The sequence below is a fragment of the Onychostoma macrolepis genome, chromosome 02, assembly GCF_012432095.1.
Source record: "Onychostoma macrolepis isolate SWU-2019 chromosome 02, ASM1243209v1, whole genome shotgun sequence".
NCBI lineage: Eukaryota > Metazoa > Chordata > Actinopteri > Cypriniformes > Cyprinidae > Onychostoma > Onychostoma macrolepis.
In genome coordinates, this window is record NC_081156.1 from 6,924,494 (window position 1) to 6,936,828 (window position 12,335).

The window sequence follows — 12,335 nt, forward strand, 5'->3', positions numbered from 1 at the left end:
GGAGATCAAAGTATTTATGGTGGAAAAACCCAATGTGAGTTTTCTGTTTTCTGGTATGTTTAAATAAATATTTACAAAATGTTTAGTTGTGTAAAATAACTGTTCATTTACAATTTCAGATATGATATGCACATCTCGTTTTATTAAATTGTTATATATATATACACATACATACATACATACATACACATATTATACACACACACACACATACACACATATACATACATATATATATATATATATATATATATATATATATATATATACACATATAAAATACATGGTACTGGGATTGGCTACTGAACAAGCCATACTAGTTAACCACTACTTTTCTATGCTACATACAAATATAAGTCATTATATCTATAACAGCAATCTTGTTATAGTTAATGTGGGTTATGTCGATTTTTATTAATCTAAACATGACATTATGAAAAATAATATATTTATGTATTAATATTTATTTATTTTTATTTAACCAGGAAGGTCCCTTTGAGATACAATATCTCTTCTACCAGGGAGTCCTGGTCAAGATAGGCAGCAAAGGACAAATTTACAAAGAGATAGACATCACCACACAATGAACAAACATAAAACACAATTTTCTAAAAAAAAAACAATACAAATCCTAGTCAGTTATTAAAACATGTACACTGTTCTATATAAACAGACTTTAAAATATTTTTAAACATAGCAAGAGATGAACCCATATGTAATATACCTTGAAGCTCATTCCACACATAAGGAGCATAATTAGAAAAAGCAGAACGACCTATCTCTGTATGAAAAATCAGCATCTTAAGTAAAAGTTTATCTGTTGATCTGGTATTATAAATATTTGTGCAGTATGTCAACAAACTAGATATATACTGTGGTAATTTACCCACTAAACCTTTTAAAATAAAAATCAACATGTTTTTTTTCTCCTTAAGCTCAAGGAAGTCCAGTTTGTCATTTCATATAAATTACAATGATGTGTACGGACACTTGTACCAGTAACAAATCGTAAAGCAGCATGATAAACTACATCCAATTTTTTCAAAACATTGTGAGGGTGCATGCATATAAATTATATCTCCATAATCCAATACTGATAGAAGAGTACTTTCTACTGAACATTTTTAAAATCAACATCAATCTACTGCATGATGAGTCAGCAATAGTCATTTGTTTGTCACATTGTAGTTCTTACAGAGTCCTCCACATGCATCTGCCATTACCTCACACACAGGAAGCTTTGTGCTTCTTCGCCGCACTATTAATATTTCTGTGCCAGCGTGGAGGAGACGGGGAGCTGAGGTCTCAAACTTCCACCCCCAGAGGTGCAGCAGCTGTTAACCTGGCCTTGAGAAACGCTGCATGAAAAGACAGTTCTGCTTTCAACATACTTTGATGCTACACAAATGAATTAGCGCCTTTGTATGCATAAGAAGCAACGATATGCGTAAATAATAAAATAATAATAATAAAAATGACATTTTTAGGCGTACAAATATTGTGTTGATCTCAAAAAGGTGAAATTATGAAACAGTAGGCTTGCCTAAATATAGATTCAAGCACTGAATTGAAAGTCAAGCATTATCAGCAAAGGACACATTTAGCAGACGCTTGATTAGACTTGATTAGCACTTTTTAACATTATTGTTATTGTTGTTATTTTTGTAGAATTGCCACCCAAAATGGCCACTTTGATTTAGATTTTTTTGTTTTGTTTTGTTTTTTTATAAACATAAATGCTGAGACCATCATAATAGCTATTATTGCCTTTTCCCTGATCATGTTGAGAGAAAATGTTGACATGCTAAGTCCGTTACATCGACATAAACACAATAAAGTACATTTTAAATCGCTCGAAAAGCAAACATATTTTTTTATTATTTTATAAATAATATATATTATCATATTATTTTACGTGTGTGCGTGTTGTACCTGAGTCACAAATTGTGAAAACCATAAGAAAAGAGCACCAAACGCGTGTAGTACCAAACCTGACCTACAGAGCTCTCTGCTATTTATCACCTTCTCGGCGGAAGTGATGCATGACGCACTGACGTGGCCGGAAACCCGCCATCTTGACGGAGGAAACGCCTTGAAGTTAAGAAGGAAACTTGAACTGTGAGTTTTTATTTTTGAAAAACGTATTTAATTTCAGCCTTAATTAAAGTATTCGAAACGTTACCACCACGGTAACATACGATAAATAGTATTATGTGATAAGCTGCCCGTGGCAAAACAAGGTTAGCATGGGAATTTCGGAGTTTAACGGAATTAAATCCGTTCAGATGTGAGTGTCTGTGACAAAGGAAACAACATCTATTGACTTCAGTCAACTCTACTTCTGAAGTAACTAATGTTACATAGACGATTTAATACAGAAACATGTTTTAACTGTTGAGCTCAACTTTGTTATTAAGTACTATGAGTATTGTAGAGCTTTTAATAATCAACCAGAAAAACTAGTTTAATCAACTTATTACCTGAAATAATCATAGGGACCTGAAGATCAGATCTGATCAGTTAAACCTCACTGAAAAATATATATATATATTTTTACTAAACAGATAAAATATGATTTTACGTAATATTATTTTCCTGCTGTTGCCTCTGAGCGGTATTATTTTAATAGTGCTTGTCCAAGCTGTGGAGTTAGATCAGCTTTGTTATTAAAATAAGTAATTATAAAGACTTGTGTGTGTGTGTGTTATCCTTTCATGAGAGCTTTTTGCAGCTTTTCCTGGTTTATTTAAAGAGTCAGTTATTGTACCTGTTATACTTGGAGAATCAGGTATGCTGTGAACTTGAGTGACTAATGTAAGTTTAGCCACTTTGTTCATAACAGTGAAGTGTTATAGGGTCATTTGGTGTATATGTTTCACACTATGTATGTGTATTGATTACTTTACATTAGATCCTGTTGGAAGATGGTGCTTTTAATGAGCTTTTTGTCCTGTTCTGTTTCAGTGGAGTGAGAAAGGCGTCTATCAAACATGGGCAACATATTCGCAAACCTCTTTAAAATCTTCGGTAAGAAAGAGATGAGAATTCTTATGGTGGGTCTTGATGCTGCTGGAAAGACGACGATTCTGTACAAGCTGAAGCTGGGGGAAATTGTTACCACCATCCCAACAATCGGTAGGTGACTGAGATCTGTTTCTCAATATTAGCGCCTGAAAAGCGAATAAATGCTTGTATTTGGTTTCTGTTTTGTGTTCAAGGTTTTAATGTGGAAACTGTGGAGTACAAGAATATAAGTTTCACGGTTTGGGACGTCGGTGGTCAAGATAAGATTCGACCATTGTGGCGCCATTATTTCCAGAACACGCAAGGTAAGACTTTTTTTCCAAGTGTTACAGTATGTTGTGTTAGTTGAGAAGTCCAGTTCATTTTATGTAATCTGTGTGTGTTGACAGTGTTTCCAGAAACTCCTGTCAGTACTGTGTTTTTGTTAATCAGGCTGCTGCAATGATCGGTTGGCTCATAGGTTTCGGTTTGTAAATGTCACATTTGTACTGTCACCCAACACCCTAATGATTCTTTAGCCAAATCTATGTTTTCTTCCTGGCTCAGGGGGAAATAAATTCCAACATGCCACTGTGGTTTACAGTTAGCTGATTGTTATCTCAAAATACAGTTTTTGTCAGTATGGAGCTCTGTGACACACTTTCAAAATAGTTCTGTTCACTAAATGTGATTTATGAATATTTTCAATGTGCTGTAGCCACTTAAATGAGTGTTTGCAAGAAGACTTAAAACTCTGTACATTTTTAGGGACAGGAAAAGAGATGTTCTTATCAATACGATCAGAACGACTCATTTATTTGTATTAAATGATTCAATCACTCACTTTCTTCACAATCAGTTCACTGTATGTAATTTACACGTTTATGCCAAAATTCTTAATTAATATTCATCGATGTGGTGCTGTTTAGCATTAATTCAAATATGCTTAATATTATAACATCTTTTAAAGTAGTTATCACCTTCATTCAAACTATTTTAAAATACTGGAATAAGAGCACAACAAGCAACATCCTGTTTATCAGTCAAATTGATTTTATAACTGGAAACTCAACAGGTATGAAATATACAATATACACCAGTGAAAAACACTGGTGATGATTTTGCTGGAGCACTACTGATGCAGGTTGGGGGGGAAGTATGTGTATTTATTTATCGGAATGCACGTTTGGAAAGTATATTTATAGAAACATTTCATCAGGTTCAATGTGATTCACGTTAACGCCGAAAACAAGATAAATTGTTGTAACTGACAGATCTTAAATGTAGTAATAATCTACTTTCTCCTGTGTCACATTCTCTGTATGTAGATGCGCTCTCAACACTGTTACTGGAAACACCTGAGCTGTGTTGAGTAGAAAGTGGAAGTATCTGTGCAAGTTGCCCATTGTGTCTTTTATTTTGTGATAGTGACTGATTTATTCTGCAGCTACTTACCAAATAATCTAATGAACATTGTACTAATTTAATGTTCATTTCATTTTTATTTGAGAATAAATTGAGTGTTACAAGAGAAATGAAACTACTAGGGCTTTCAAGTAGGGGTGTGCGATTATATGTCATCTGCGATATCGCAATTGTTGTTTATTCGATGAGCAATTTGACATTGAGTATTTTGCAAAAAACATTCAAAACACATCTACAGAGTGCACGCATTCATTACGTGAAGTCTAGACTAGAGCGCGTGCGTAGAGTGTTCTTTCACTGCACTTCCACTGCAATTTTGTACAACTTCATATAGCCTAGTTAATCAGTTTCACACGAAGAATAACGAAAAATAACGCTCCAAAAATTAACATGATTACAAATGTGATATTGATTTTTTTTTTTTTTTTTTACAAAAGTTCAATAAACAAGAGGTTAATTAAGGGACGTACATTTTAGACCAGTGTTTCCCAACCTTTTTTCTGCCGTGGCACACAACTAAGCATTGTTGATAGATAGATAGATAGATAGATAGATAGATAGATAGATAGATAGATAGATAGATAGATAGATAGATAGATAGATAGATAGAGAGAGAGAGAGAGAGAGAGAGAGAGGAGAGAAAGGTCCCCAAATAATTAAACATTGCGTCTTCAGAGTTGCTATTTTGGCTTTATATATGATCAGACACTTGCACTTAATTTCTCCAAATCATACTCCAATGGAGTTAACAAGGTTTTCGACAACCGATTGACAGAGATATGTGTTTTGTCCATCATTAGAACGGGTCGGCCGCATCTGAGCATCACGTTTTCATTAGTTTGCCATTTTAAAGTTTATTGTAGCTATATGGGCACTCAGTTTCTCTTGTTGTTAAATACATTTGACCAAAATCTCATGATATAAAAGATGAACCGCTATGCACAGGATATTTAAAACGTACAAACATTGGCTACAACTACACACATAATTGCACACCCCTACTTGAAAGCCCTAGTAGTTTCATTTCTCTTGTAACACTCAATTTATTCTCACATAAAAATGAAATGAACATTAAATTACTACAATGTTCATTAGATTATTTGGTAAGTAGCTGCAGAATAAATCAGTCATTATCACAAAATAAAAGACACAATGGGCAACTTGCACAGATACTTCCACTTTCTACTCAACACAGCTCAGGTGTTTCCAGTAACAGTGTTGAGCAAATGCTAAGACAGACTGCTCTTTAAACATACAAAAACATTAGCCTTTATAGACAGCATTTTTGAGTAAAAGAAACGCTGCTCTTATTCAAACATCAGTTATTTACCCTTGCATTGTGAAGAAGTAGACGTCTGTCTTCAAACTGCGCGGCACGGCGCTTCATTCTGAATGGAGGCGGGGTGGAGTTATGAGGTTTGACTGACAGTTTGAGGATCCAATGGCGTTACGAGGTTTAGTCACAAGCTCTTTTGAATGCTTTTCATTGGTTAAATATTTGTAAACCCCACAAACAGACATAACGATGATCAATAGCACTGATTTAAAATAATAATAACGAAATATAATAGAGATATGGAAGTTTTAGATAATTTTCCACGGCACACCTGACAACCTGTCACGTCACACTAGTGTGCTGCGGCACAGTGGTTGGGAAACACTGTTTTAGACACTATATTTCCTGTTTTTGCTTTATTTCGACAACAAAAATCACTCCAAACACAGCCACAGCACTGTTTTGCGTCTCTGAGCAACATGAGGGCATTTCGTTCCTAATGATTCAGTCATTCACTCAGCTGATTTGTTCAAAAGGCTGATTCATTCAGAAAAAAAAAAGCAAAGTGACTATCTTTATGGCCCTGTTTACGCCTGGTTCACACCAGAACGCATCTTAATAGCAGGTGTAAACGGGGCCTATGAACAAGTCACTGAATCATTGGCTCACTCGAGTCGTTAAAAGCCTGGATTCATGCAGTAATGAAACTGTGCTCTGTGTTGTTTGGAGATGCACAAAAGTTCTGCTGCGTCTTTGTTTGGAACTATTTTTATTGGTTAAATATTGAGACAATATTGTGCCTAAAATGTAACGCAATGTTAACTTCTTGTTTATTAAACTGTTATTCAATCATGCAGCTATTCGAGAAAAAAAAACAGCACTGTTGCTCATGTGATATTGCTAAGCTATATATGATATAAATGTAAGACAAAAACCCATACAGAGGCATTCTTTTGCCCTCATATCTTGAATCTGAATGTGTTAAATCGACAGCCCTGGCAAGTAGCACTTCTTTGTAGTTCATTTATGCCTGGGACAAAATATAAAGCAGGCATTATCCAAAACATTTTGTGTAATTGATCTGATGTCAGTTCCATTTTTAACCATGTCTGTCACTCACACCAGTCCATTAATCTGCTTCTTTTTTTTGGTTAGGTCTGATCTTTGTGGTTGACAGCAACGACAGAGAGCGTGTGAATGAGGCGCGAGAGGAGCTGATGAGGATGTTGGCTGAGGATGAGCTCAGGGAAGCAGTCCTGCTCGTGTTTGCCAACAAACAGGTACTAACAGCTTTCAACTGATTACGTGCACCACTTTCTAGTTGCATGTTCTTACACATTTGACATGTTTGTCCGACAGGACCTACCGAACGCCATGAACGCTGCGGAAATCACGGACAAGCTGGGGCTGCATTCGCTCCGGCACAGGAACTGGTACATTCAGGCCACATGCGCCACAAGCGGCGACGGCCTCTATGAAGGACTCGACTGGTTGTCTAATCAACTGAAAAACCAGAAATAACGACCTCGCTGTACTGATCTTCCTTAGTTCCATATTCTCAACACTTGCTTTACTCTCTTGTTTTTAATCCAACGGTGCTGGAAGCTGCGCTCATTTCAAACCCCATTAACACGGAAGAATAGTGCCCTACAGTCAAAGTGTTGCTCTCTCGTTTAATGTAAATAGTTTTTTGTTGTGAGGCAGCTTTTTGAGCACCATTATGCAAAATAGATTTAGTCTTCCGTCTGTCTTTTTTTCCGTTCTTACTGCCTGAGTCATTGGAAAGAGTTTTAAGAACGTCGTTTCTGTAAACTCTGTCAGGTCTCATTTGAATCTTGCACATGTATTATTTTATTGTGCTTATAATAAGACTCTTTCTTAGACGTACTGTAAACAAAGCTGTTATGTTTGTCTTGAACGGAGTACAGGAAATCAAACATTACAGACACTACCTGCACATATAACGGTTCAATTTCGAGGAAAAGAAACCAAAAACGATTACACTGTCTTCTCAGCAAAGGCTGAAGTGACCTCTAGCTTTACTGTCATGATGATGCTTTAGGAGCCATAGAGTTGTGAAGTCAGCAACACAAAGATTTTTCTGTTAGGAGATTCCCGATACACAACAGATGTTTTGTTGTGAGTATGTGGGAGAAATGTTGGCGTGGCTCAGGTTAATCAAGGTTTGTAGTAGGGTGAAGTAATACATTCAGGCATGTAATGGTAATAAGAATTGTTTTTTTTTTAAAGAGGACTGGAGGTTGTTTCATGAAAACAATGTGACAATATGAAAATGGAATTGTTTTGCAAAAATAGGTTTAATTTTCTAAATGCAAAATATTGTTTATTTTATTTATGGGTGGTGAAATGTGACCTGAACTTTTTTTTTTTTTTTTGAGATTTACCCAGAAAGACAAACTGAAAGATTGGTTTTATGCACCTAGCGTTAAATTTCATGTTGTTTTGACACTCTGTTTAAGTGTTACTTTCTATTTCTTATTTTGGACTCCAAATCTAACCACCACTTGGAATAAACGACAGTCTCATCTAACCACATGCTACAACTTGATCTCTAAAAAAAAAAATCATTTGTGCATTTTTATTGTTTTAGGACATAACCTAAAAACATATCTCCAGAGTGTTGGCATGTTAATATCAATTGCTCTCTGTTGTGCACGTAGGCGTAATTTTTCCCCAGACTAGCCGTGGTGCCTTTATGACAAACAGAGACTTCCGTTTCAGATTAATCTTCATGTTCAATGTTAAACAATGTTAGGGCTGATGCTTTTAAAGTTACTTCATTATTTATCTTTTTTTCTCTCTCCCAATTAACCTCTAATTTGGTAGACACTGATTACTTTGGGTCGAAATTATGTGAATCTCTTAGCAAAATGTTGTATAGTGTGACTCTTAACCTATGTTTTTTTTTTTACATTTTTCATTTTGAAAGAAATGCACTGTAATTAAAGATACTAGTATAACTGGACTTACTGTTGCCCTCTTGTTATTCTGAAGCGGCTCTGAAATAAATCTATATATATAGGCATAGCGGTTAAACATTAGAATGTACATTAGTTTGGTTTAAAATGGGAAAAAAATCAGCCCAAAACCTTATTACATTGTATTTTCTGTTTTAGGGTCCAAAGCTAAATTGAAACTGATCTACCTTCTGTAACCTGCTTTTGTATGTAGACATTCACCTGTTTGGGTTGTGTAGTTTTGTTGGAATAGTTTTATCACTTTTTGCAGTGTTTAAAAAAAGCCTACAACATATGCACAATATGCTAGCAACAGATTTGTAGCTAGTTTTACAGTCAACTGAGAAAATATGAACAATTCTGTACCACAGCAAAATTGCATAATGTAATGTTTGTCATCAATTACAGTTAGTAGCTAAACAAAAGTATTTGTTTTTCATTTCCTCTTTTTTTCCAGAAAAATCTAGTTTATTTACTTGGAAGTGCTGTATATGTGGCTATAGCATCCTTTCTGTATAGTAGTCTTGCTGTCTGATTATTCTTCACAGGCATTTAAATGTTTACATAGTATTTAACTGCTCATATTTTAACTATGAATTCAAATGGAATGATCTCACTATAGTAGCCTAAAAACATTGATGCATCCACAAATCACTCAAAAATCAATATTCATAACATAATACAATGCTATAGATCAGTATTTTCCAGATACAAAGATTATATAAATTAACCTCAAAATGGTTTCAGCTGACATGATTTTGAGCAATCTGAAATATAAATTATAAATAAAAAGGGGGACATCTTATCCTGCTTTACCCTATGAATTCACAAAACATTAATTCATAATTTATATACTACAGCCTCTAGTCTATAAGGTTAACTCTCTATTGCATATTTGTGTTTGCATTATGGAGATTTATTTTTTAATTTGCAATGTGTTTTTGCAGTGTTGAGCAATACAGCCAATCACAGACATACCTGTTGATTTCTAGAACGCAATGGCCAATCAGAGGCGTTCCTCTCCCGGCTCAAAAAGCCAGTGTTTTTGTCCAATGCTGAGTTCTGAACGCATGCGAATCCTCTGGTTTTAATAAAGTGTAGACACAATGTAAAGAGATTCATTGTGCAGTGTAGAGACTTTCAGTGATTATAAAGGAACTTTATGTTAAGAAACTTTGAGAGATCTTGATGAACTGAGATAAGCGTGATTATAAAGGGAGTGCTTTTTGTGCACTTTCTACTATATAATCCAGTCAGAATTTAATTTAAAGTTTTGTTTTTGATGCTGCCAATTACTCTCGAAATTGCAATGACTGACATAGTGATAACCATAGCATTGGACAGGGCAAAGATATATGCCAAAATAGATGTGCATTAAGGGAACGTTTGCACGACAACATGCTAAAAAAAGTTTTCCTTTACATTTTTCGCATACTAGATGACAAGGATACACAAAAACAACTTCAAATGCTGTATTACGCATGCATAGGCCAGTAGTTAGCGATGTCACTCTTTAAAGACACACAACACAAATAGTAATACGCATTTTTTCACAAATTCGCATTTTTGTATTTTACATGGAGACAATAACAGTTAGCTTTTTCAAAACACTGTTGGCGTGTAAATTTTATCATGAAAATGCCCCTCATTAATCTCAGAAGCTTGATTCTTGAACCGGGCCTGTGTTTGGTTGCTTCAGCATTGAACACAGAAGTGAAGCGACTGATCATTTGTGACCCTGGACCACAAAACCAGTCACAAGATTTTGAGATTTATGCATCATAAATAAATTGATATGGTTTGTTAGGACAATATTTGGCTGAGATACAACTATTTGAAAATCTGGAATCTGAGGGTGCAAAAAAATGTAAATATTGAGAAAATCGCCTTTAAAGTTGTCCAAATGAAGTTCTTAGCAATGCATATTACTAATCAAAAATTAAGTTTTGATATATTTACGGTAGGAAATTTACAAAATATCTTCATGAAACATGATCTTTACTTAATAGAGATAAAAAGAAAAATCGATCATTTTGACTGGTACAATGTGTTCTTGGCTATTGCTACAAATATACCTGTGCTACTTATGGCTAGTTTTGTGGTCTAGAGTCACATTTAGTTAATGGGAGGGTAGAGAGATCTGCAGTAAGTGTGCCTGGTGTGAGGGTGTTCTGTGCCGCTGTCATTAATTCTCCACCGAAACGGCCTCCAGTTCCCCAAACACCTCCCTCGCCTTCTCAGCAGAAGCACTTTAATAAGTGACAAATAGGATCGGCCGGGCCTGCGGGGTCAGCAGCCTGGAATCAGGCGCCGGGGCGCTCGGCCCAACGAGGGGGAGGGAAAGCAATCTAGGACAACGTTCCTTTGGCCCGATTAGGCTGCCATGGATAATGCAGCCAAGCCAGTAATACATGGCAGGGAAGGCATGATGGTGGGAAAAGGAGGGGTGCTGCTCTCCTCCGCTCCCTTTGGCCGGCTCTCTTACAGGGTGGCTTTTGTTCAGCCCACTCCTGCTGCTCCAGCGGCTTGGGGTTTGTGTGTGGCGCTCAGGCCATCCCTGGGCCTGGATTTTTGCACTTGTCTTTTGTCTGCGCTTTGCTCTTTTCTCGCACGGCCCCAGGTGCCAGCCAACAGAATGCCGCCTTTCACAGCAAACTCAATGCAAATGCAAACACTCCGCTCTATTATAGCGACAGGAGTACATTCCAACAGTCAGGAAGCAGCACTCGACATAAGAACAAAACAGATTGAGAAAACAATATCTGAAGGATTGAGGTGTTGAGGTGCATAAGTGAGTCGACGACCCCACGTTATAAAAACACCGTTTATTTCACTAAAAAGTGATTGTGTCTGCTATAATCAGGTCATATACACTGTTTTCTCTTTATGCATTGAAGACGAGACGTGTCTAAGGTACATTTCACCTTCAATCATTTCAAAGGAAAAAAGATTATATTTTAAAGCCTATAGATAGAACTGTTGACAGTTTTTGCATTGCAATATCATTTTCATGTCAAATTTTACAGCAAATCTACATAATACTTTTCTGTCATTCCGAATTTTCCTCTGTTGATTCTGATTTCTGTAACAAAAGAGAAAGTGTTTTAAAATCAGAATTGCCACAAATTCAAACAGCAGTACAACGGCTTATTAATTGTTTTATTTGAGTATTTGGGGGGAAAGTGATGTCAAAAAGCATTGATGGTCAATTTAATATAATCAATAGCCTAAAACCAGCTTCTGTTTTTGATGGATTGTGACCCAAAACATGTTTTTGACAGTTTAACTGAGATTTAACACTAAAAAGAAGAGTTACTAAAGGAAATGGCATTATGCATGACATTTCACATTTTCTTTATGAATTAAAAAAAATAAATTAGATTTTAATGCTTATAATTTAAAACAATTTTCCTCTTTTTAACCCCCGAATTTCTAATTGTAATACAATACTTTTGAATTCCAAATTTTCCTCTGTGATTCTGATTTCTGTAATAAAATATAGATTTTTATAACCAGAATTAGCACATATTCAAACACTGTTATGCAACAAATGGCATATTAATCACTTTATTTCAGTATTTTAGGGGAAAATGACATCAAAAATGTTGTTGGTCAATTTTAATAGCCTAAAACAAGCTTAATTTTCTTTAGCC

At 35.5% G+C, this 12,335-nt stretch overlaps 2 protein-coding genes across 5 annotated transcripts in view; one reads left to right on the top strand and one right to left on the bottom strand.

Annotated features, from left to right (window-relative positions):
• wnt9a (wingless-type MMTV integration site family, member 9A) overlaps nt 1-2,022 on the bottom strand; it is a 112,435-nt gene extending 110,413 nt beyond the window's left edge. For both annotated transcript variants that reach the window (XR_009273703.1, XR_009273704.1), the window contains exons 1-2: nt 1,933-2,022; nt 1,224-1,358 (exon numbers count right to left, since the gene is read on the bottom strand). The gene's annotated coding sequence lies outside the window, so the exon portion shown is untranslated. The remainder of the gene's footprint in view (nt 1-1,223; nt 1,359-1,932) is intronic.
• On the top strand, nt 1,998-8,690 carry arf1 (ADP-ribosylation factor 1). Of its 3 annotated transcripts, none has more exons than XM_058793892.1 (5): nt 1,998-2,118; nt 2,965-3,135; nt 3,219-3,329; nt 6,860-6,984; nt 7,064-8,690. In XM_058793892.1, the coding sequence occupies exons 2-5, from the start codon at nt 2,991-2,993 to the stop codon at nt 7,223-7,225; spliced, it is 543 nt and encodes a 180-aa protein (XP_058649875.1). In that variant the 5' UTR covers nt 1,998-2,118; nt 2,965-2,990; the 3' UTR covers nt 7,226-8,690. The 3 variants fall into 3 exon arrangements, with proteins under 3 accessions (XP_058649875.1, XP_058649882.1, XP_058649890.1); XM_058793899.1 differs by having other exon boundaries at nt 2,100-2,240; XM_058793907.1 differs by lacking the exon at nt 1,998-2,118 and adding an exon at nt 2,269-2,287.
• The last annotated feature ends 3,645 nt before the right edge of the window (nt 8,691-12,335 follow it).